Genomic DNA, 26,725 nt, shown 5'->3' with positions numbered 1-26,725 from the left:
GGAGGAATTGTCTATGGACTTCATAGTAGGACTTCCAATGTCGGAGGAAAAAACTGTGATCATGGTGGTGGTTGACCGGTTGTCCAAATACAGCCACTTTGTACCACTACCTCCGAATTTCACAGCCACGAAGGTAGCCACAGCTTTCGTCGACCGCATCTGTCGATTACATGGCATTCCACGTTCTATCATCTCTGACAGGGACCGCATCTTTGTAAGCAAGTTCTGGGCTGAGTTGGTTCGATTAAGTGGAACCAAGTTATGTTACAGCACAGCCAATCACCCGGAGACAGACGGCCAAACTGAGGTGACGAACAGAGGGTTAGAACAGTATTTGCGCTGCTATGCTATGGAATCACCCAAGGAATGGACTAGATACTTACCATGGGCTGAGTTCTCTTACAATTCGGCATATCACTCCTCCATTGGGACATCTCCATTTCAGGCCGTTTATGGACGCCTACCCCCTGGAATCCAGCCATATGAAGGCGACTCCACAACCGTGGAAGCTGTTGATGCCCTGCTCAACCGCCGCGATGCCATCATCCGTCAGCTGCGTGAGAATTTACACCGCACCAGCCAGCGTATGAAGGCTCAAGCCCACAAGAAACGCCGGGAGGTCCAGTTCACGGTGGGGGATCAGGTTCTTGTGAAGCTACAACCGTACCGCCAAAACTCCTTGCGCAACCAGACTTTCTCGAAACTCCGCCGCCGCTTCTATGGCCCCTTTCCGGTGATCGAACGCCTGGGTCCGGTGGCTTACCGATTGCAGTTACCTGAACAATCCCGCATCCACCCTGTATTTCACGTGTCGCTGCTGAAACCGTACCGCCAAAATCCCACCTTTCATGCCGTTCCACTACCACCGGTGAGTTGGGACAACCACCCGATCACACGACCCGTAGCTATCCTTCGCACTAAGGCTTTGCAGTTGGGAAAAGAGGAAACTTTACAGCTTTTGATCCAATGGGAAGGGCTCCCTTTGGAGGACGCGACCTGGGTGTCTTATTCTGAACTTTGCCAAGCTTTTCCAAGCTTCGATCTTGAGGACAAGATCGTGGCTTTAAGGGGTGGGGAAATTGATACAAACCAAGTGCAAGCGGTGGAGAACCAAGTACAAGCGGTGGAGAAGAAGAGACCGACAATAGAGATGGGGGAAGATGGAAACAGAGGACAAAAGAGAGGACAACGTTTGAAGAAAAGACCACAATGGATGGAAGACTATTTGACTAAAAGAAGTGGCTGAAGATGACTTACCTGATAATGGGCTGCGTGAAGGAAGGCCCACGTGCATAAGTATTAGTAATAGGCTAAATAAGTTGGGCTTAGTTGAGAGGCCCAATCTGAGTATTTCCATTACAATTGTTGCTTTATTATACAGGGATAGGAGTACAGTAGGGATTATCGAATTAAGTTGTAACAAACTGATAACCTTCTTCATCTCTTTTCTGGAGTTGCCGGCATTCTCAAATTGCCGTTGAAATACATACGTATATTTCTGTTCTTGTGTGTGTTTGGATAGTTGATACTATCAGATATGAAGCTGTTCCTAGGAAAATATTTTTGGTATTCGCTTTGTATCGAACACTTATTATATCATTTATTAAATATAGTAAAAAGTAACACTTTTAAACTATCTTTACCTATATGATTATTTTCAACTATATCCCTTATTTTTCCTTTTGGGGTAGAGGAGTTGGTACTCCTGTTGGATCCAAAATGGTAATTTTCAACATAACTTGTTGATATGATACAAAAAAATTGTATTTGAGTTGATCTGTTTTTTAATTCGTGTTGTTTCGCGTGTCAATTTATGAATCCGAAATTAACTCGCATTAATTTTTTTATAGACTATTCGTGTTATGTCGTATCGTAAACAGATTATTTATGTCTTATCGTCATATCAATTCACATAATAAATAATACAAATTGTGGTTGACAGGTTATTAATGTCAAATTGTGTCATGTCAACCGAATAATAAGTTATATATTATGAGTTTGCAGTTTATTTGTGTCATATCATGTCAAATCGTAAAATAAGTAGGTCGTGTTTGTGTCAAAAATTTGAATTTGATTTCATATCCGTATTGAGTACGTTCATGTATGTGTTGAATTCGTATTGTATCATGTTAGGACTATGGACCCGAATTGCCACCTCAATTATGCATGGTGTGGGAACAGGGTTAACGATTTAAGCACCCAATTCATGACATATCGAAATATTCAACAGGCTACAAATCATATATATTCACACATGTATATAGACCTTTTGGCCATTCACTATTTACACCTTGCACTCTCATAGAGCATTCACCTTTATCCCCTCGCTTAAACCGAGCCACTACATACACCTTCCCCTTTAACTCCATTGTTTAAACGGTTGTCTGAGCTCCATGCCACTCTAATCAACAAGATTGAGTCTTAGTTTCTTATATAGCTGCTCAACTCGTTGATATATTGGTAATACTGAGATTTGACCAATCATAATGACTTTATATTCAAAGATCTTTATCTTCCCTTTGGGTTGGACATCCACTCATACCCACCACTCCAAATAATATAGCTATTTTATATTTCTTAAAGCTTATGCTAAATTTTTCATATTTTTAAACAAACTATATATCTAATTTTAAATTTCTAATGACTAATTTAAAATTTTATGAAATAAATGGCGAATATTCCACCTCATTAACTCTTGGAGAGTAACCTCTTCTCCCCGACATGAAGAGTATATAATAAAATTAACCCCTTTAAATCAAATCGGAGCGTCAATGAGGAGCCGTTTCCCATCCAACGGCCAAGACGAGCGCTTCCCTTTTCCCTCCCAACGTCTAATTTCAATTTTTTCTCCCTCAACCCCAACGGTCACATAATCTCAAAATACAAATAATTTCCTATTTCACGATCTGTACACAGCACACAACGCTCTCAATCAATAGAAAAAAAGAAAATCACCAGAAAAGAAAGAGAGAAAGAATCAGATTCCTAAACCTTTGAACATTCTTCTTAACCTTGAAAGCTTCGTTTCAAAGCTCACGTGTGGAACCTCAATAACAAATTAACCATGAGCATTCTTCACAACAGCAGCAACAACAACAACAACTCTTCCACACAGGTTCAGGTGTGGAACAACGCCGCATTCGATGGCTTCGAACATTACACATTGAAGAGTTCTTGGTCTTCCTCTTCCGATTGCACAAAGGAAAACCTGAGCCCCGCCGCACTCAATTCCTCCCCGAAACCCGTTCTTCGAAACTCCCACTCCAAATTCTCAAAGAACAAGAACAAGGGTTTCGGTTCCGAACAAAAACGCGACGCGAAAGAGATCGACGACGAGATCGAAAACATCGAGAACGAGATCAAGCGTCTCTCGAAGAGGCTCGAAGGGCTTCGTCTCGAGAAAGTTGAGAGAATCGCGTTTGAAAAGCGCGGTGGTGGTGGCAGGGTTGTCGCTGCAAAGTTCATGGAACCGAAACCGAAACAAAACGCCGTCGTTTGGGCAAAGAAGGTCGAGGAAACTCCTAAATCGAAGGTCGTTAATTCTCGTCGAGGCGTGAGTTTGGGGCCGGCGGAGATCGTTTCGCGTGTTGCTCCGCTGCCGGGAAAGGCTGATTTCACCCCTCTTACGGGTCGCCGGAAATCGTGCTTCTGGAAGCTGGAAGATGTGAAAGAAGAAAAAGAAGAAGGGAAAGGAGTTAGTGAAAGAAAGAAAAGTGTGATTCATAGTGTTGGTGGATCAAGAAAGTGTGTGAAGAAGAAAGAGGATTGGGTTGAGCCAAAGAAGTTGATGTTCAAGGAAGGGGAAAAATCAGTGTCTGTGAGTAGTAATAAGAAAGGGAGGGTTGTTGCGAGCCGTTATAACAAATCTAGTGAAGCGAGGAAGAGGTCACTGCCTGAGAGTAACAATGGAAATGAGGTTGTTAAGGTGAAGAAGAGGTGGGAGATTCCTTCAGAGGCTGTTAATGGGGTTGTGTTGCTTCCGAAGATTAGAACGCTTCAGCGCGGTGGTAATGATGATAATGAGAGTTCTAGAGATTCTGGTCCTGCAAAAAGAGTTGCAGAGTTGATAGGGAAAAGGTCTTACTTTTGCCCTGATGAGAATGCTGAAGGATCTGTTTGTCAAGTTCTGAGTTTTGCTGAAGAAGAAGAAGGGTAATGAATTAATGGTATGGTTAGGGTTTTAAATTGTGGTTTGAGGTTGATATCATGTGGCAGATTGCAATGTTGTTGCTACTGCACCAAGTGATTGTTCCCCCAATTTTAAATTCTGATTGTGATAATGATTTGTTAGGTTCTTGCTGATATAGAAATGGGCCAAACCAAATGGGGTCTGGGAGGAAACAATTTGCTGGTTTAGACTTGCTTTTTATATGTTCTGAAATAATAGGCTAAACATTTCTCGTGCTTTCTAATTGTATATCATTTTCTTCTTAATATGCAATGAGTAAAATGAGTGTCTGATTCTCTGATTCATTTTTCATTTGGTATTACTGAGGACTATTTCTTCTTTTTTGGGGAAGGGTGTCTTTTGGGGTTTGTTATTTCTGTAGAATTATGGGATTATGGTCTGTGTATATGGAATTTGGCAAATTCATTCAATGTTTTTACTTTTGGGATTCTGTGGTTGTTGTGGGAGGCTCTACCCATGGACACTACAACTATCTGAAATTGTGGCATCAATTTGTTAATGCAATGCAACAAAGATTACTTGTTTAGTAAAATGGATATTTTGGGGAGGCTCCTTTGCTGCCATATTCATTTAGATATTTTATTTCCTTTGGATTAATGAGATCTTCCACTTAGTTGTTCTGTTTGTAATGGTGGGTTAGTGAATTTTATACTTGTGAATGAAGATCTACTAGAGTCAAGTGACAGCAAGGAAATTTGAGTATATTGATCAGGATGCAACAATCATACAAAATAACTTACCAAGTTAAAAGGTAGATGACCTTTAATTGTAAAGCCATCTCTTTTTTTTCTGTAAGAATAATAATCACGTAAAGGCCCCAATATCCTAAGAGCAATCCCCTACAAAATATGAAAAAATGCTCGATTTAGTTTGTTCTGTCATATCTATGAATGACTTGAAGTTGCGAGATATAGAACAATGATATACCTCTCTATGTGAATGGATACATCAATGTCTATTTTTCCCCTTTCCTGCTGATCATGTTTTATTTGGTAGTTTAAAAAAAGCAGAGTTTCCCACAGAGATATTTTCTCTATAAACTGAACTGGTGGAGATGTGTGGTTATGTGCCCAGAACAACAATCATCTTTATTGTACTGACGGGGAGTGACCTAATGAACCCAGTGGTTTTGGAACTGTATGAGTACCAGTCTTCATTAAGTAATTACAACTAAGAAAGCACTAAAACGGTCAGTGCTTCTCTGCAACTTCATCTTCATTTTGGTTTCAATTTTCTTTTGCTGATTTTATCTACAGTTTGCAAAATGTCTCAAAATGAGTACTGAATGTTGCACACCGGTAACTATTTATTTACTACAGTTATTGAAGCTTTTAGCAAATTGTAAACTAGTGGAATATTTAAATTGTAAATCCATTACTTTTTTTCCCCACACCTCACACGTTATCGTAGTTTCTGTGCATACTTACGCTGATTTTTTAGAATATTTTTCACCAGGGGGGTCTATATTCATGAACACCTTCTAAAGTGTTTTGGTAATGCAGGAGTCCACATCAAATCAGTGGACCACTTTTAACTGTCTTTTTAGGGTTTTACTTTTATCCTTTAACATAACACAACAAATTTTCCTACTCTCACAACATTTTGTGGGGCCCACACTTTTTAAAACAAAAAAATAAATAAAAAATTAAGGCACGCAAAACGAATCTCTATAACATTACACAATTATTTTTCCTACAACATAACTCTTATAAAACCCATCTTTTTATCGCAGAAAAGTAGAATATATTTGAACATTGCTTACAGGGTTTATGGGATGGAATTTCTGCGCAGAAAGGGAGAAATAGGGAAAAGTAGTTCAGTCCAGATCTACCCCTACTACCTACAATTGGATCGGGTCTAGTCAAAACTGACCCAGACCCTGAAAGCTAAAAATAATAATAATAATAATAATAATAATTACATCAGGGGTAGTAAAGATAGAACTCTGGTCGATTTAAGCTCATTTCAAATAGAAAAATTTCATGCCTTTGCATCACGAGTCACCTTCATGTAAAAGATAATATTCTACCATATATTTTGTGATGGCTTTCAGCCACTAAAGCCCTTTAAGGAGTTCTATCATAGAAAGAGGAATGTACAAGTAGTAAATAAGGAGCTGATTAAAAAAGAGAATTAGAGAGAACAACTAGTTATAAAAGATTCCACATGGCAAGTCATGAATGGAGAGGAAAATATGCAAGGTGGTGGGGAAAGAAGATTCGCAAAGAACTGGGAAAATATAAGGTAGTCGGGGCCATGAGAGGAGGTATGCAAAAAATTACACTGAGGAGGTATGCTCAGTAACTAGGTTAATTGGGGGTATCTTTTGTATTGCTAAGAAAATGGCTAACCATTAGCCTAGGGGTTATTGTCTTTGTCTTTTCTGTAATTTTGTTCTTCTTAATTGAGTCTTGGGTTGATTTCCTTTCTTTTGTTAATCCCGAAGTACTGTAGTTGCAAAGAGATAATCTCCTCTGTTCTGATTTTCAGTCAATAAAATTGTAGGGGTAAAAAATAATATATTATTATTTTAATAAAAAATCTCGAAAATATAATCATTTAGAAATTAATTACAGAACTATAGCAATGTGTTGTATCTCAAGAACACCAATTGCGTCCCAATGAGCTGCAAAGTGGCGCCTTCACCGGGCACAACAGGTGGCACCTTATCTAGGCGTCACTTTGCACCATTAATAATTTCTAAGTCACTAATAATTTCCTAAGTCGCTAACAATTTCATAAGTCAATAATATTATAATATTTCTATTGCTATAAATTAAAAATATAGAAATCAAATATTAACACTTACTTGACCGGAAGAGTTTTGCTGCACAAAAGTTTACCGCAAAAGTCAAAGAGAATTCTAGAGAGAAGTTAGAAGAAAATGTTAGAGAAAATGTGAAAAAGTGAAGGAGAGGTATTTAAAATGGAGCAAAGTGGCGCCTAGGTGAGGCGCCACCTGGGGGTGCCACTTTGCACTTGTTGCGCCTCACTGGGGCACGACTTGTGACGTTCTCATGGGACGCGACTTGTGATGTTCTCGTGGGGTGCGACACACTGTTATAGATCCATAATTTGGTTTTAAAGGACTATATTTTGGTAATTTTTATTAATATAATAATATATTACTTTTTTTTGCCTAAAATCGTATTCTATTCACTTGTTACCAATACCATCATTTTGAAAAGAAAAACGTCGAAGTAATCCTAACAGTTACGACAATCAGCCATAACAAATGTGCAACACTAGTGAAAATCTTTTCCTTTTTCAAAAGAAGATAATACATATCCCCTATGACAATTATTTCAGTGAGAGATCGTATACATCTCTTTCCCCTTACACAACATAAAAATGCATGACTAGAAGAAATAAGACAATTTTATACATTTGATGAGGAAAAAGAATTTACGCTACGTAAGAATGAAATAACTTCAGAGATAAACTGTAAAACATGAGTTAGCAACATGTACTTGCTCTATTCCCTACTTCAACCTTCAATAGCCAAAATAAATAAAAATAAAAGCAAAATTGGCCCAATTTTTTTATGGAAAATTATACCTATTGACCTAAACCTAAACCTAAATCGAAAGTGTATCCACACTACTTCATTCTTACGATCAACTTCCTATTGTGTTCTCTAGATCTCGGGTTCCCACAGAAAAGCTCAGTAATCCAATCCAAACAAATGGGACAATCCAACGTCTAAGGGTCACATTCGTTAAATAAGGTCCTGCTTGGAAGGACATTAAAAAAAATTATACTTTGTTTTTTTTTCTTTATAAAGACTTTAAAAGTCAAACTTGATTTGTGTTTTGATGGATTATTTAAAAAAAATACTTAAGAGAAAAGATAATCTATATGTTAAAAAGAAGAGGGCAGTTATACTTACTACTAAAAAGTTTTAGAAAAAAAGTATTTTTATATATAAAATGAGGTAGGATATCATGATATTTTACTACCAATCCACTATCATTCTAATCACCGTTGGATTCAAATGTTATTTTTCTTTTCTCTCTCTTCATTTAATTTTTCCTCTAATCCAATGGTGATTTGAGTGATAGTGAATTGGTAGTATAAAAAAATGATAGTATGAATATCCTACCTTATACAATTATTAAAAAAAAGTATGAAAAGGTACATATTTGAATTTTGGATTGAGGGGAAAATTGAATTTCAGAGGGATTGTATTAACTTTTAGTTTTTTTTTTTTTTTTTCTGAAGTCGGGAATTTTGGCTTAAAAAATATCATTTTAACTTTTTTCAAAAGTTGCTTCCATTTATTTCCAAAAAAAAAAAAAAAAAGTTGCTTCCATTTATACACATAATTTAAAAAAAATCTTAGAAAGAATAATCCATGTAAATAAGCTCTAAATTCTTTCGTAAACTCTTAGAAGTTCATAAAAGAGGCTAGATGAGAGACTATGCTAGATGAGAGACTCTTAAACTTTGGCAAAGTCACATTTAAAATTATTTTAACAAATGAATATTTAACACTTTTATAAAATATTCTATAAAAAATATAAATTTTTCATAATCTACTTTTTTTTAATAAAATAATATTTATACATAAATACACAGGGGAAAGTGAACAAAATTTTAATAAACGTGAAAATTTAATTTTATTATATTTGCTAAATTTTTTTGTTAAAGGATGCCATCAAATGATATTTTTTCACCAAGAGTCAAAACAATACCATTCATGACAGCAATTCTAGTGAAAAACAAAAAAAGAACGATGAAAAAAATATCTTAATACCAGAATTGAACAACTAACTTGAGTATGTTATATATTTGAAAGTTAAATCATTGATTTTCTTCAACTACTTCCATTATCAAAAAAAATTTACTTATTATTATCTACAAAACTACTAAAGTACATTGTAGTGTTTTCAGTGCAATGGACTTATTAGTATCTTATACATTATGTTTTAGTGCAAATTTAACACTTTTATAAAATATTTTATAAAAAAATATAGATATTTCATAATTTATTTTTATCATAAAATAATAATTGAACACAAGTGAAAATGTAAATAAAATTTTAATATAAGTAAAAATTTAATTGTACTATATTTGTTAAGCTTTGTTGTTAAAGGATGCCATCAAATGATAATTTTTTCACCAGAAGTCATAATAACACAATTTCTGATAGCAATTCTAGTGAAAAACCAAAAGGAAGATGGGAAAATGATCTAATACCAGCATTGAACAACTGTTTTTAGTATATTACATATTTAAAAGTTAAATCATTGATTTTCTTCAACTACTAACACTATACAAAAATTTTATTTTTTAAGGAGTCTGGGCACAAATGGTAGGGAATTCGGGCCCCAGAAGCAGATGTCTCGAATTCGAGCCCTGAAAATGAAAAAAAGGATTTAGAAGAGCTTCCCCCTTTAACAAGGTCAGACAAGTGTTCAAACTGGATGTAGTTCAAAGGATGAACTAGTTGGGTAACTTAAAAATTACCAAGGTACATTGCATACAGTATAATTGTGTGAAAATTTAACACTTTTATAAAATATTCTATAAAAAATATAAATTTTCATAATTTAATCTTTTTTTAAAAATAATATTTGTACACAAATACACAAATAAAAATATAAACAAAATTTTAATATAAGTAAATATTTAATTTTATTTTATTTGCTATGTTTCATTGTTAAAGGATGCCATCAAATGATGATTTTTTTCACCGAGAGTCATAAAAATGCTATTCTTGACAACAATTGTAGTGAAAAACCAAAAGGAACAATGGAAAAATTATCTTAATACCTACATTGAACAACTATTTTTAGTATGTTATATATTTGAAAGTTAAATCATTGATTTTCTTTAACTACTACCATTATAAAAATCTTATTACTTATTATTATCCACAAAACTACCAAGGTGCATTATATACAATATATCTTTCAGGGCAAATTTGGATATACAAATATGCTTAGACATCAATAGAAAATTTAATTTTTATTGATGCGCAGGTGAAATTCTCTACTGAAACATTTATCACTTATCATTGTTGAAAATTTTCATTTTATTTATATTATGTTTTTTTTTTTTTTGATAACATATTTATATTATGTTTATGATTTATTTTTTATAAATATTTAAATTTATATATTTTTATATTTACTTTTTAACTTTTAAAGAGAAAATTTTGATAAAGGAAAAATTTGACCAGTGGATAAGCCTAACTTAGCCCATTGAGTCATAGGGTTTTGAGGGTTAAGGCTAAAAAAATGTCCTACCACAAAAAGGCTCTAAAGGATTAGGGTCAAATATAGGATTTTGAGGGTTGGCTCGAGAGCTTCAACCATATTTGACAACTTTAGCATTGTGCGATCTAACTTGCAGTGGTTCTAAACTCTACTCAAATCATTAGCCATGTCACGAGAAGCATAGAGGAGGAGCAATTCAATGTTTCCCTAATGCATTTATGTGACATTCCTTCTTCAATTTCTTTCATAATAGCTATGACTTTATCTTTCAGTCCCTCAACGATATAGAACCTAACCAAGACTGTTAGTACATGAGTATCAAGGTGCAAACCATGAGACTTCATACCATTAACCTAATTATCCTATCTTTTTATATCAAAATTTATTTTAATAAGAATGTTCTATTCATTCTTGAAATTATTTTTCGTTTAAAACTTTAATCTTTTATTTCTTATCATATTTGTGTTTATGTATATAATAGAAGTCTCTAATACCATTTATAGTAATTTTAATAAAAAACAAAAGTTGTAAAGTTGTTTTATCAAACAACTTATTTTTAGCTTGAACTTGAAAAAAATTTATATAATCACAAACAGCTTTTAACTTTACTTTTTAAGCTTTTGTTTTGATCTTTAACTTAAGAATAGCATTTAATTTAAAAGACTACATCAAATAAGCTCTTAGATATAAAGCTCTCATATAAATTAATTATTTTAAAATGAAGTTATTCAAATAAAAAGTACATTAATAATTTATAACATGCAACTTCTAAATTGAATTCCACCTTGATCATACCAACACAAACCGGGCCACGCACGGTTGAACTTGGTCCGAATGTATTCTAATGGTAAGTACATGATCACTTATGTTCTTTGCAGTATTGTATCTCGGGTTGAAGCTGGAGTTCTTATGGGGATTGCACTTGAGTAGAAACGAAGAGAGTGATACCTGCAAGGCTGCAAGTAGATGTGTAAATGGATCAGACAGCCTATCAGGGACCTGACTTAGCGTATTTAGTAAAGGTGAAAATGTATCACCCCATTCTAGAACCGGTTCGTTATCATTGTTTTATGATATTAAATGCAGTTACAATCACATTGATTCAATAAAAGTACGGATAGACTTTTTCTTTTCTTTTGAAACTTTATTACTTTTAGTAAAGGTGAAAATGTATCACCCCGTTCTAGAACCGTCCTAGAGCCTACATTGATTCAAAAATTTTGCAGTGGGAATCGATTCCCAACCTCAAGGAATTGATTTGCAGCAGCTACAGTAACACACAAAAGCTTAAATTTTGCTCCCCTATTTTTAGGAATCGATTCTCAGCCTTCACAATGGCTGCAATTTACGTGCTCTGTTACAAGGAATCGATTCCCAACAGCAAGGAATCTATTCACAACTGTGAAATCTCAGTTTTGATAGCTTTTTAACTTCATAAGGGATCCATAATTTCATTCCTAACACCTTAATACTTAATATACCACTTACACAAGATCTAATGTGGGCTCTAGGCCCTTCCATCATGCATATTCATTAATCAATGCATCATTTACAATATGCCACAATTATATTGCCATTTAAACCTCAAAGGCTAATTTTACATCATAAGTCTTCAAATGCCTCAAAATACAACACATGTGGTCATGGACAAGTCTTATACTCACCAAAATACCAATGTAATCAATAGGCATAAAATATACATGAATTGCAAAAATTTAGCATATAATTATGAACATCCAAAAGCATGACAATATCAACATGCAATATGTTCATAACCTAAGTCCAAAATACTAAACACTATGCTATGTGCATCAAATATAGTCCTCCAAAATGTCATGCTCTCTATGTGCACATCATGCTCAACTCCTCCACTAAGCGGACCTCTTTCTCGAAGCTCCTATATGCTCACTATAGCCTGAAATGATGTCCCCAAACGCGAGGTGAGATATACAAATATATCTCAGTAAACCAAGGGTACTAGAGGATCACTCCACCCCATGGCTCACTCCATGTGCAATAATAAACATAATGTAAAATGCATAACATACAACATCACAAACAACTGGGCTCATATCCAAGAACATCCACTTATGGATTCCGTTCAAGGACCCCATCATATAACTCCCGGGAAGCTTCCTATTGCCTCTCTCATGGATGAGACGATCTTATGGAAAAACCCAACTGGAACTCCTCATAAGCCCTATCCAGCAGAAGTCCCACGTTTGGATGATCTTGGTACCACTCCTAGAGTCAGCCCCATGGCAAAACCCGACCGGAATCCCCAAAGGGTATCTCCAGCTGAAGTCCAAACCACACACATCTACTGGTCAGAGATCACAGATATATCACACAATTCAAGCAACAATGCATGAACATACAACACAGAACAGGTTGTACACACAACACATCTAGTTTACGCTCATGGTAATTTCATTCTCAGATGGAATAATTCTTATTTACAGCCTTTAGCCCCAAGTTGTACATACATGTATTTTTACCCATGTTTTTAATATATGAACGCACAATTCCGCTTCTGCACCCAACACAGAACAGGTACCTTTTCTGTACCTAAAATCGCATGTAACCTTACATGTTTACTAACTTCCACCAGACACATTGGCGAACCAATTTCCCAACATATTTCACTGTTACTGGATGGACCACTCGTTATAGTTTATATATCACATTGGCCATTTCAAATCCTTCAACCACAAATCCACTCAGGAATTTCTATCTACCAGGTCATACCCATGTTTTACATTAATTGTTCATTTCTTCATCAACTTAGCCATCTCAAGGCTTAACATACAATCCATCAATGATTTCCACATTAAAGACACCATGCCTACGATTTCCACCAACAACTATGTTTACATATCATTCCATACTCATGCTATAAATTCCACATATATTTCATTCATGTATACCTCAATTTCGTAATCATTACATTTAACCATTGATGTATCGTTCGAATGTACCGTATCATATCTCTTGCATACAAGTCCCATCATATAGGGATTTTCAAAACCTACTTATTATGTCATATGGAACTAAATCCATCATTGCCATTACTTTTACAATTTGACATCGGTGGATATACAATTTTCTTGAACTATTCAAGGCTACTACAAGTACATGACCATACATCATTAGTACCTAGCCAAAACTACATCAACATTGCACATTTTCAACACATCTTTCACCATAAGTTGCATATACAATTATACAATACTCCACAAGTCACTCTCCCAGTAAGGCAAAACTATCAGCCTCTTATTTAACCGAGCACAATTTCATTCACCAGCTATTAATACACATTCATACTTGACTCCATCACAATTAACCTTTTATTAGCAACTAACAAGTCATCGCCTTTACTTAAAATCTCAATAATCACAAGCCTTCCTAGAAGGACATTTACTCAGTCTGTCAACATTTACTCAAACTATTATCTCTTTCACATAGGGTGAGAATCCGAACAAACTTCCCAATATTACTCGAGACTGAAAATTATGTCATCCTACTTGATTAACACATACATTAATGTCTCATTGTCTATGAACACACACTACAGAGCGCTTCAAATTCGCACCTCAGAATATTCATCCTTATTATGCCTCACATCTTATATCCAATTTGACAATTATTGTCCACTTACAAGTATATGACATCACCTTTACGTTATTCACATGGCACAATCTCAGTTGTGCAATCAACATACAACATTTCTCTTATACCAGTCATCTCATCAATTTAGTATACTTCCAAGGATCATAGTCCTTATAGAAGATAACAATAATCTCTGGGATATAATCCGCACACAGAGAATACAATGGTCTCCGGGCACATAAGCCACACAGAGATAACAATGGTCTCCGGGCACATAAGCCGCTCAGAGATAACAATAGTCTCCGGGCACATAAGCCGCACAGAGATATCAATAGTCTCCGGGCACATAAGCTGCACAGAGATAATAATATAAATTATGTAATGTACACCCAGTGCATGAGAAAATTTTCATATACTTATCATATCTGTATATGACGGAAAAATGTGTACTCAGTACACTCCGACATGAAACTAGTCCATTTGGTGTCCGTATAACATCCGTTTATAACGGAAAAATATGTTTTGTATAAACACATGAGGCTACCCTCATTATAGTAATACCGGTATACTAATATATTTCGCATATGCATAATTCACTATGGCTTCCTGGGTATGTTCCTTTCCACGAATAGTCTACACATTTAGCTTGACTAGTCACCAGACCTAGTCCATAACATAATCATTATCACATGATTCCAGCATCTCTTCCATAATCCCACTCATATTTTCCAACTCTTAATAATTTCTCCTATTCTGTTACATTTCTAATCCATTGTCTATTTTGGTTCATATAACCTATGCTAAACATTGTTGAGCAATCCATCAATTTTCTTGATTACTCCTCCTCTTGGGGATTACAGAATATCTATTTCATTGAGAATATCACCACTTTGTCTGTCAACACTTCAATACATCGGGAAGAATGCCATCATTTACTAGTTCCCACTATCCGCGCACAGAGATCACCTGACAAGCCTAAATTTTAAGCGGTGTCCAACTGGGACTTCCAAGAGTCACACCTCTTAGGATCTAATCCCCAAAGGGAAGCCCAGCACAATTTCATTAGTCACGTTGCTACAAAACATGTACTTCATAGTGTACTTGTACACCAGAACTCCTTAATGGATCCTATACCAGATGAGCGTCCAATGACACTCCAAGAGACAATCTCTTCAAACCCTTCCCATCGTAGGGGATTCCATTCAACATCCCACTGTGTGTGTGTGTGTGTGTGTGTGTGTTGGCACTAAGGCCATGACTGAATTATTATCCAATATCCTCTACAAATAACCATGGGCAATCCAGCCCTTTCAAAATACAAAATTTATCCATTTGGATTTCCAAGAGACATCCATCGTGGATTAATTCTCTTAAACATCATGCCACTTGTACCTGCGCAAAGAAGTCATTCACAGGGAAAATCCCACACATTAATGCACATATGTATAAGCATGTTACATTATAACAAAGTTACAAACCAACAGACATTATAAAAGCACACCAACACTAGTAGTACATAATATTTAGTCATAATTCCTTATATCTCATATGTTTCCTTCATGGCATATCTGTCAAGTTAAACCATTATTCCGTTATGGACAGTCATACTCTCAATAAACTTTGTTCAATGCCATCCATGGCAATGTTCTCACTTCCTACTTTGTACTCTCTATACATCATGATATCCTCACTTATGTCCAATCTATATTAAATCATCATGGACCAAAATTCCATATTCCATCATTGAAGTACCTAACATATCACTGTCTTAGTCATTACAAGGTACTCTCATTCTCCAACATCAGATCTTAAAGATTCAAATTATTTTTACGCTCAAACATCTCAATTCAATAAAGTGTATGCCCTTCATTAGGGACTTATAACTTCCTTATCTATCATCAATGTATCCAAGCTTACATATAAGCATACCTATTCAAATTTTCAAGAGTTCATCGAGGTTCCAAGTCACTCTCCATGTCAAAGTTATACCACTAAATCCATAAATACCCAATTATTTTAACTACTCCATAATATAGGGAATATTCACGAACACTACAATCATAATATCGACTCTTTTCAATCATACTTACTAACCATAAGACCACAATTCCAACTATGGTAGCATTCTACCTAAAGGGGTTGGACATACCTCCAATTTGTTCTCACTTAGTCCTCAATTACATATAATTTACTTACAAACATCTCTGTCCGTGGAGTAGCCAACACTGCAACCACAACATCAGGCTAAGGAATGGCATTAGGTGCTCCAGGGTTGCCATGCAGGATTCTTATGATGACCACACATATAACACAAAAGAATGGGCTGATCAGACCCACACTGAGGAATCACATATGCAGTAATCAATAAGAATTTACATACAACTATACAGCACTTAACCTAATCATACCATAATCAGAGTTCCCTAAGAAACTGCTCTGATACCATAAAATGTAACAGCCCCTTACGTACTGGTAATGTTATCATTGCATATGGTATTAAGCGCAGTTACAATCACAGTAATTGAGTTAATTAAATTACAGGTAAACTTTTTCTTTTATTGCATCATTATTTTTAAACATTTAACATTTCTGTAATCAATTAAAAACAACACCGTAATTGTAATTGCAAAATATGCGGAAGCATAAAACTTATTTATTATAACCCCTCCAAGTAATACCATTAACTCTATGTTATAAAATGACTCATTTTCAAAAATTGCACTGTGGGAATCGATTCCCAACATCCAGGAATTGATTCCCAGCAGCTACAGTAATAGGCAGTAGCTAAAATTTGACTCGTTTTTAAAATTTTCGCAGTGGGAGTCGATTCTCAACCTCAAGGAATTGATTCTCAGCAGCTACAGTAACACACAAAAGCTTAATTTTTGCTCCCCTGTTTTTAGGAATCGATTCCCATCCTTAGAAATCGATTCCCAGCCTTCACAGTGGCTGAAATTTACGTGCTCTGTTACAAGGAATCGATTCCCAACTATGAAATCTCAGTTTTGACAGATTTTTAACTTCACAAGGGATCCATAATTTCATTCCTAACACCTTAATACTTAATATACCACTTACACAAGATCTAATGTAGGCTCTAGGCCTTTCCATCATGCATATTCATTAATCAATGCATCATTTACAATATGTCACAATTATATTGCCATTTAAACCTCAAATGGCCAATTTTACATCACAAGTCTTCAAATGCCTCAAAATACAACATATGTGGTCATGGACAAGTCTCATGCTCACCAAAATACTAATGTAATCAAAAGGCATAAAATATACACGAATTACAAAGACTTAGCATATAGTTATGAACACCCAAAAGCATGGTAATATCAACATGCAATATGTTCATAACCTAAGTCCAAAATACTAAACACTATGCTATGTGCATCAAATATAGTCCTCCAAAATGCCATGCTCTCCACATGCACATCATGCTTAACTCCTCCATTAAACGGGACTCTTGCCCGAAGCTCCTCCATGCTCACTATAGCCTGAAATGATGTCCCCAAACGCGGGGTGAGATATACAAATATATCTCAGTCAACCAAGGGTACTAAAGAATCACTCCACCCCATGGCTCACTTAATGTGCAACAATAAACATCATGTAAAATGCATAACATACAACATCACAAACAACTGGGCTCACATCCAAGAACATCCATGTATGGATTCCGTTCACGGACCCCATCATATAACTCCCGGGAAGCTTCCTGGTGCCTCTTCCATGGATGAGACGACCTCATGGTAAAACCCAACTGGAACTCGTCATGAGCCCTATCCAGCGGAAGTCCCACGTTTGAATCATCCTGGTACCGCTCCCAGAGTCAGCCCCACGGCAAAACCCGACCGGAATCCCCAAAGGATATCTCCAGCGGAAGTCCAAACCACACACATCTACTGGCCAGAGATCACAGATATATCACACAATTCAAGCAACAATTCATGAACATACAATTTCAACCAATGTCAAAAGCACAAAATCCAACCACAACCTTCCACTAGGTGTGGTAGAGCACACAAGGGATTAAACCCAAGTTCCAATGGTTTACCTCAACTCCAAACGAAATGTTCCACATGTAAGCTCCAAGCTTAATCCACTTCTATTGGTTCCATGAGAGACAACCTATATGATCAACAACAATGACCATCAATCAATTACAAATAATCCATCAATTTCACAAGAATTATAATCACTTAGGTCCAAAGCCCATCTCACCATTTAATCAACTACCTCAACCACTTTACTCATCAAACTTACTCACCAACCCACCAATTATGCACTAAAACATCAATCATTGATTAAACCATAATTTCACATCAATTTTCCCTTCCAAACACCTATGGTTCGAATTCCTCAAGAAAGTACCCTACAACGTTTTCAATCCAATTCAACACTTACACATGTCTTACAATCCCATTATTAACCCATACCAATGATCCATATCTCAATTATCCAATCCCTTCATCATGCCAATTCATAAAGTCTTGAGATTTCATCACAAAATTGCCTAAGTTAAAATTCCCAAATCACAATAATTTTTATTACATCAATCATCATCATTTATCATTCTAAACATTAAATTCCAAAGGAGACATACCATTTAATGCTCCCAACTACCATAACTCAACATACATAACCAAAACCCTCATTAATTTTATGATCTCATGAAAAACTCAATGAGAATGGAAAAACTTACCATCAATAGCCTCCAATGGTCCAAGGAAGTGAGCTCCAAACAATGGTTCAACACAAAAATCACCAAAAATTCCCCAAAATATCAATATTTTTGTGGCTGAAAATGGGGAAAATCTCCTCACACAATGATCCCTACAAGGTGCACTCTACATGAAAGTCACTCACAATCTCAAGGGGAACAACTTTGTAGTTGAGAGTTTCTCCTAAGAATGGCTAGAAAAAGGAGTTGTAATTCAAAAGCTTCAAACTTGCCTTCCAATGGTTTAGGTCGACGGTGGAGAGAAAGAGAGGAGAGAGAGTGTTCTGAATTTTTTGTCACATCTAGCCTATTCATCACTTAAATCACTTAAGTGGGTCTCACACGTCACTTAACTTTCTTAAATCACCTATTTTAACTCACATATTCATAACTTACGTATTTTTCTCATTCATGTCATATTTTTATTTCCTAAAGATACTTATCATATTTTCGTGTTTAGCGGTACAATTACACCGCAGTATTTTACCCCGAAAAAATCACTATTCATCAAATTTTCCAAAACTTGCCTATCCATTCAATTTTTTGTTCTGAATCCATTTTCAGCATTATTTTTACCATTTAAGACCTTCTACTCAAAATTTCTTGCCCAGGGATACGTGTTTGGTAAATTACCATTTTGCTTTTTTTATGCAATTTGACCCTAATCTCAGAATTTTCACTAATCCTACCCTTCAACAACATTTCATATATAATAATACATTTATAAAATTACGAGGTGTTATATAAGCCAACCATAATTCAAAAACATGCATATACACCCAATTATCACACCAATATACACACATGCTATACAAACCACATCAATCTATAGGGTGTGGTGGAACAACAGGTGCAAAGTCCCCAAAATCCAAGAGTTTACCTCATACAAGTTACTCCTCAAGCTCCTCTTGGCTCAAGTATCCCTATCAACATATCACAACCTTACAACCTATAAACAAGTTGAATTTTCCATCAACCATCAATACAACAACACAAAATTTATCCACCCACTTGCCATTCATCAAGAACATGAGTTCAAAAGTCTTACTCCAAGCTTACAATTCTCAATAGCTTAATCCAAGGGGGTTTTCAACATTCCATCACCATTAACAACTAGATTCCTTCACAAAGCAACAAAGTTTTCCAACATCAAACCCATATTCTTATTCCTCAATTTCGGATTTCTCAAGATTAGATAGAAAACCCTAACCCCCAAATCATGAAATCCACTATAACTCAAGAAAATAACCCACTATGGTTATGGCTTACCTCAAGGCTTCATTCAAGTTGATTTCCAACATTCCAAAAGCTCAAAAATCCCTTCAATAGCTACCTTCTTCAAGACCAATGAAAAGGGCACAAAAATGGTGGATCTCTTACTCTCAAATCTTAGCTTCTTAATACTTAAAGAGGTGAAGAGTGAGGAAATGGAGTTACTAGAGAGAACCAAGTGCAATGGAAGCTCTTTTTTGACTCTTATGGTCGAATTTGCACAAGGGAAAATGAAAGTGGAGAGGGAGATGAGAAAGACAATGGGAGGGAGGAATGAAGAGGAGAGAGGAAGCTTTTATGATTAAAAAAATATCTAAATGCAAATTTAGCCTTTTACCCCTTAGTCCTTTCACTTATTACATGGTCCTCTCCCACTTCACACTTTTAGTTTATAATTAGGCTTCCATATATTTTAGCCAATTAATTATACATTATTTCTTTAATTAATGCAATTTTAATCATTAGGGGTATTATAAAAAAAGCTCAAACCTTAAAAAAAATTATTCAGAATATAGGTCATGGGCCTACTTTTATAGGGACTAACCTAGAATATTTTATTATTTATTATTTATTTTAATTAAAATAAAATAAAAAACTATTTAAATATTGAGTAAATACAATTTTTGGTCCTTAGCAAATTTCATGATGCCCGCTTTAGTCCCTAGAAAATAAAAAGGCCCATCGTGGTCCCTAAGATATTCAAAATGGACCCATTTTAGTCCTTTTGAGGGACTAATATGGGTCTTTTTTAAATTTGTGGGGGACCACGATTTCAACTAAATGGGTTCATTTTGAATTTCTTAGGGACCACGATGGGCCTTTTTATTTGCTAGGGACTAAAGAGGGCATCGTGAAATTTGCTGAGGACCAAAAAGGGTATTTACTCTTAAATATTTGTAAACAATAAATAATTTTATTTTATTTATTTTTCTAAGAGTAAATACCCTTTTTGGTCCTTAACAAATTTCACAATGCCCATTTTAGTCCCTAGCAAATAAAAAGGCCCATCGTGGTCCCTAAAAACTTCAAAATGGACCCATTTAGTTGAAATCGTGGTCCCTCACAAATTCAAAAAAGACCCCTATTAGTCCCCCAAAAGGACTAAAATGGGTCCATTTTGAATTTCTTAGGGACCACGATGAGCCTTTTTATTTGTTAGGGACTAAAGCGGGCATCGTGAAATTTGCTGAAGACCAAAAATGGTATTTACTCTTTTTCTAATTCTTAATAGGTATAGAATACTTGATTGACTTAAATAAGCTAATAGGCTCAAGTCAAGCATTTTTTTTTTTGAATATAAGTCATCCATGCTCAAAATATTTTACACAATTTGACCTATTTAGACCAATGTCCAGCATGAGCTAACCCATTTGTAGCACTACCTATAAGGCACTTCGATACTTAAATCAGTATTTGGATAATATGTGCAATGAGAATATAAGAAGATGATGATACCTAAATTTTAGCCTCTATATTTATAGTACGCGACATGTCCTACTCATTTGTTTATATGACGACCTATATATGTGGTTTGGTTAAGAAGCTTTCTACCTCCGGGATTGCCTCATGGTGAGTTATCTCAAAAGAATTTAGCTAAAGATGGTTTCATGCCTTTCTATTATTAGCTAAGAGGTGTAGTGCCTAGATATTAGATATGGACCCATGTTTACGGGCTAGCATGTACGTGTTTCTTACTAGTTAAGAACATATATTTTAGGCTATATCCCATAATGGATCCTTTACCATAATCTTTTAGGCTCTTATTGTCCTGTGTTATAGATCCATATAACACCTAAATAACCTGCATTTTTCTCTTAAAAGGTTTTTAAAATTTTATAGAGCAAGTAATAGTTCAACACATTACTTAAAGGAATAAAACTTCAAATTCCTTTGGAAAAAATGTTCGTCCTTTTTAAGTATAGTCATTTTAGTTAAAATTACTATTTTTCATTTAATATTTAAATTGAAAAAAATCTGTCACTTTCTCTCACCATGATTTTTATTTCTCTCACTGCAAAACACAGTAATTTTGACTAAAATGACATAATTCTATGTACTTTAAAAGAATAAACACTAATCTCAATTCGTTTATGAGAAATTGGAAACATAAAAAATATATTAGCCGCTAAAAATATAAAATTGTCAAGCATATTAGTCATTTGTTAGGAATAATGTGTTTGAAATAAAAGGTCCTTTGTAAAAAAATTGCATTTTAAGAAACTTTTGGATCCTGGCAGATCGGGTATGTCTACCTACAGGGTGATGAGACGATGTGGGATCTGTATACTCACTAGTATCTATGAAGAAGATACCGCAAAGGATATAACATATCACTGTACACAAAGAAAAGACAGCATTGTCAGAGCGTGGAGTATGTGAAAGTGATAACTGAAAGTATGATGGGTAGAAAAAATGTGTACTTGATAACTTTAACCCCTATTTATAATGGATTGCCTAACTGAGCTATGATTCCAGTTGCCACAACTTAACTGTCTTTGATAAATAAATACTACTTTGGTTAAAAAAAATTTGTGTGATTTTTCCACAACTATTCTTTTTTGATGAAAATGCAATTTTTTTAGAAAAAAAAAGCCTCATTCGCTTATTTGAAAATGATAATCATTTGTATAAAATTATTATTATTTTCCAAATCTAAAGTTATTTTTTCCTTTGGAATTTCTTCACATAAATATTATTACCAAATGTTATCTTAACTATAATTTTTCATTCTTCTTTAGAAAGAATCATTTGGTGTTGTACAGTTTTTTAGCAAACTTGAAAAACTATTTCAGAGCATCAAGATTCTTTTTAAAGAAGAATGATAAAAGATAAATTATTAATTATAGTTAAAATAACATTAGGTAATAATATTTATGAGAAGAAATTCCAAAGAAAAAACAGACTTTAAATTTGGAAAATAATAAAAATTTGATCCACCGGGTATACGCATTTGCATCTTATCAACGTGGGCTCGCTTCCCTCTTTATCCTATCGAGGAACGTTTTCCTGCTTCACGCTTCCCTCCTCGAAACTTCTAATTTTTTCAATTTTCTCAAAATCAATCGCAACAGTCACATAATCTCAAAATAAAAGTAATTTCCTCGTTCACTCTCTTCACACAACACTCTCAATTCTCAATCAACAGAAAACAAAAGAATCAGATTCGAAAACCTTTGTACTTTTTTCTTAACCTTGAAAGGTTTGTTTCTTCAAAGTTCACGTGTGTGTGGAACCTCAATAACCATGGGCATTCTTCACAACAGCAACAACTCTTCTACGCAGGTTCACGGCTTGGAATTGAAGAGTTCTTGGTGTTCCTCTTCCGATTGCACCAAAGAAAAGCTGAGCCCCACCGCATTCAATTCCTCCCCGAAAAGCGTTCTTCGAAACTCCCACTCCAAATTCGCAAAGAACAAGAACGAGGGTTTCGGTTCCCAACGAAAACGCGACGTGAAAGAGATCGACGACGAGATCGAAAACATGGAGAACGAGATCAAGCGTCTGTTGGGCTTCCTCCTTCAATGCTAAGCCCAAGCCTATTTGAGGGGTTTCCTAAAAACCCTAACCCTAATTTCCACCTCCTCTATATATACTCATTAGTTGAGGGTGGAGGCTAGGTTAGTTTTGAGAGAACAAATTTGAGAGAATTATTTGATTGTTTGAGCAAGGCTTTATGCTTTGCATTTGAGAGATCTCTAGAGAGAGTTTGAGTGAAACATCTCTAGGGTAGTTTGATTATCACCATTGTTGGAGAGGTTGAGTTAACCTCCACATTGGTGTATTTGATTATATGTAACCTTTATTTTCATAGTGGATTTCTGATCTGGACTAGGTCCCGTGGGTTTTTACTTCTTCATTGGAGAAGGTTTTCCCACGTTAAATCTGGTTGTGTTCTTCTTCTCTCTCTCCTGTGTTTTCGTTTTGATATTTCCGCTGCGCTACCCGACCTGGTGAAGTTTAGGCTGAGGTATTGCCGAGATCCGAGATCAGGATCTTGTTGATTGACTTCCTCACTGAGGCTGCTTAGCCGAGCTTGAGGGAACCGAGTTTTCCCAACAGTGGTATTAGAGCCCGAGTTCGACGGGTTCTGAGGGACACGAGATGGAGACCAGTAACATAACTCATGATGGAGATATGTTCAAGTTGACCGCAGACAACTTCACTTATTGGAGACCGATGATGGAAGATCATCTTTACTGCAAAGATTTGCATAAGCCCATTATCCTTGATGAGAGACCAGCAGGCAAGACAGATAAGGAGTGGAAGATCCTGAGTCGGAAGGCGGTAGCCACGATCAGGAAATATATTGATAAAAGCCTCTTTGAGCACGTGTGTGAATTCACGAACGCGTATGAATTGTGGACGAAATTAGAGTCCATGATTCAGAAGAAGACTCCCAGGAACAAAGCACATCTAGTTCGCCGACTTGTTAAGCTTGAATACAAGGACGATATGAGCATGATTGAACACCTGAACACCTACAAAGGTATTGTGAATCAGCTGACAAAGGCTGATATGAAAATTGATGAAGAATTGCAGGCATTGCTGCTGTTGAGCTCGCTGCCAGAAAGATGGGATACTCTGGTGGTGACCCTGAATAACTCGACTCCAGATGGAAAATTGAATATGGATGTCGTGACAGACAGCCTCCTGGACGAAGAATCCAGGAGAAGAGAACGAGGTATTTCGAGTACGTCTGAGGCCAACGTTGCTGAGAACAAAGGGAAATCTGACTCCCGTGGTAGAAGTAAGAGTCGCGGTAGAGGTCGTGACAGACGAGACAAGTCCAGAGGTCGGTCAAAGCCGAAATATAAGTTGAAGTGCTTTTACTGTGGAACGACAGGCCATAAGAAGCCAGACTGCTGGACCCTACAGAATGATGAGAAGAACGGCTCTGTGAAGCCGGATCAGATTATTCCCAAGAAGAGGGAAGACAAGAGCACCACTGCGGTGGCCTATGTAGCACCGATACGACACGCGACACGACACGACACGATACTCCGACAGGTCAATCCTAAAAAATTATGGATTTCGACACGTTGGGACACGTTTTAATATTAAATAATATTTTTAATTTATATAGTGTATATTTTATTTAATATTTAATAATTTAACAAAAAAATGAAACTAAATTAATAATACCCATCAACACGTTATAAAGATGGAAGCTTTAATAAAAAAAATAAGAACTGGGATGAGAGAGAGATATAATATCAGATAGAGAGATCAAATCATATTAGAGAGAAGAAGATACAACAAGAGCGTGATAAGAATTGACAACAATGATGTTGAGATCATCTCTTATCTACTTAAGGAGAAAAAAGACAAAAAGATAAAATTGATATGATCAGGTGGAAGCTTTATTAATATATTTTAACTTTTAAAAAAACTAAATTTTAAAAAAAAAATTACAAAAAAAAATTAAAAAAAATTAAAAAAAAATTACGAAAATGTCATTTGACTGTGTCGGACACGGTCAAATTCGCGTGTCGGAATGGTCAACGTGTCGGAAAAAGTCAACCGCGTGTCCGACACCGTGTCGGAGCGTGTCGCCGTGTCGGAGCGTGTCGGACCCGACTCTTCCTGTTTTTACAAGTGTCCGTGCTTCCTTGGCGGTGGCTGCCAACCCGGATGCCGAGATATTCCTCCTTGGTTAGGATAATTATTTGAATGTTGCATATGATGACTGAATCTGGGTTGTTGACTCTGGTGCCTCATTCCACGTTACTCCACACAAAGGTTTTTTCTCTTCTTATCGAGGTGGTGATTTTGGAGTCGTGAAGATGGGAAATCAAGTGACCAGCAAGATTGTTGGTGTCGGTGATGTAACTCTAACCACAGATGTTGGATGCCGACTTGTGTTGAAAGATGTGAGGCATGTTCCTGACATGCGTTTGAACCTAATCTCGGTAGGCAAACTTGATGATGTCGGGTTAGTGAACTACTTCGGTAGTGTGAGATGGAAGCTGGCCAAGGGAAACTTGGTCGTGGCCCGAGGTAAGAAAGAAGGCTCCTTGTACGTGATGCAAGGAAAGATCAATGGCGGAGAAGCCAATTCTGTTCGAGATGAACCTAGCTTGGAGCTATGGCACAAGCGTTTCGGCCACATGAGCGAGAAAGGGCTACAGATCCTGAACAAGAAAGGATTATTGACCGGGTTGAAAGGCCAAGCGTTGGAGAGTTGCACGCACTGCCTAGCTGGAAAGCAGCACCGGGTTTCTTTTGTGAGACCAGATCAACCAAGAAGACGAAGGAATATTCTTGACCTCGTCCATACTGATGTTTGCTCCATGTCGGAAAGATCCCTTGGAGGAGCTCAGTACTTTGTTTCATTTATTAATGACCATTCTCGCAAAGTGTGGGTATATTTGTTGAAGACTAAAGATCAGGTACTCCAATCCTTTAAAGAATTCCATGCAATGGTTGAAAGGGAGACTGGCAAGAAATTGAAGGTGGTCCGATCTGACAATGGTGGTGAGTATTGCGGCCCATTTGATGCATACTGCAGAGCGGCCAGGATTCGACTTGAGAAGACGCCCCCTAAGACACCTCAGCTGAATGGACTGGCTGAGAGGATGAACAGAACAATTGAAGAGAAGGTAAGAAGCATGATATCCAATGCCGGGTTACCGAAATCATTCTGGGGAGAAGCCGTCAAAACAGCTGTTGACTTGATCAATCTCTCACCATCACGGCCACTTG

The 26,725-nt window shown here is 36.1% G+C and overlaps 1 protein-coding gene across 1 annotated transcript; it reads left to right on the top strand.

Moving 5' to 3' along the window:
• The first annotated feature begins 3,064 nt into the window (after window positions 1-3,064).
• Window positions 3,065-4,156, top strand: LOC133307580 (uncharacterized). The gene is made up of 3 exons (XM_061508108.1): window positions 3,065-3,244; window positions 3,284-3,664; window positions 3,710-4,156. The coding sequence occupies exons 1-3, from the start codon at window positions 3,065-3,067 to the stop codon at window positions 4,154-4,156; spliced, it is 1,008 nt and encodes a 335-aa protein (XP_061364092.1).
• The last annotated feature ends 22,569 nt before the right edge of the window (window positions 4,157-26,725 follow it).

The sequence above is a fragment of the Gastrolobium bilobum genome, unplaced genomic scaffold (assembly GCF_033153095.1).
Source record: "Gastrolobium bilobum isolate Gb01-03AN ecotype WA unplaced genomic scaffold, APGP_CSIRO_Gbil_v1 utg7849, whole genome shotgun sequence".
Lineage (NCBI taxonomy): Eukaryota > Viridiplantae > Streptophyta > Magnoliopsida > Fabales > Fabaceae > Gastrolobium > Gastrolobium bilobum.
The sequence above is the reverse complement of the archived record's forward strand: the minus strand, read 5'-3'. Positions and strand labels throughout refer to the sequence as shown.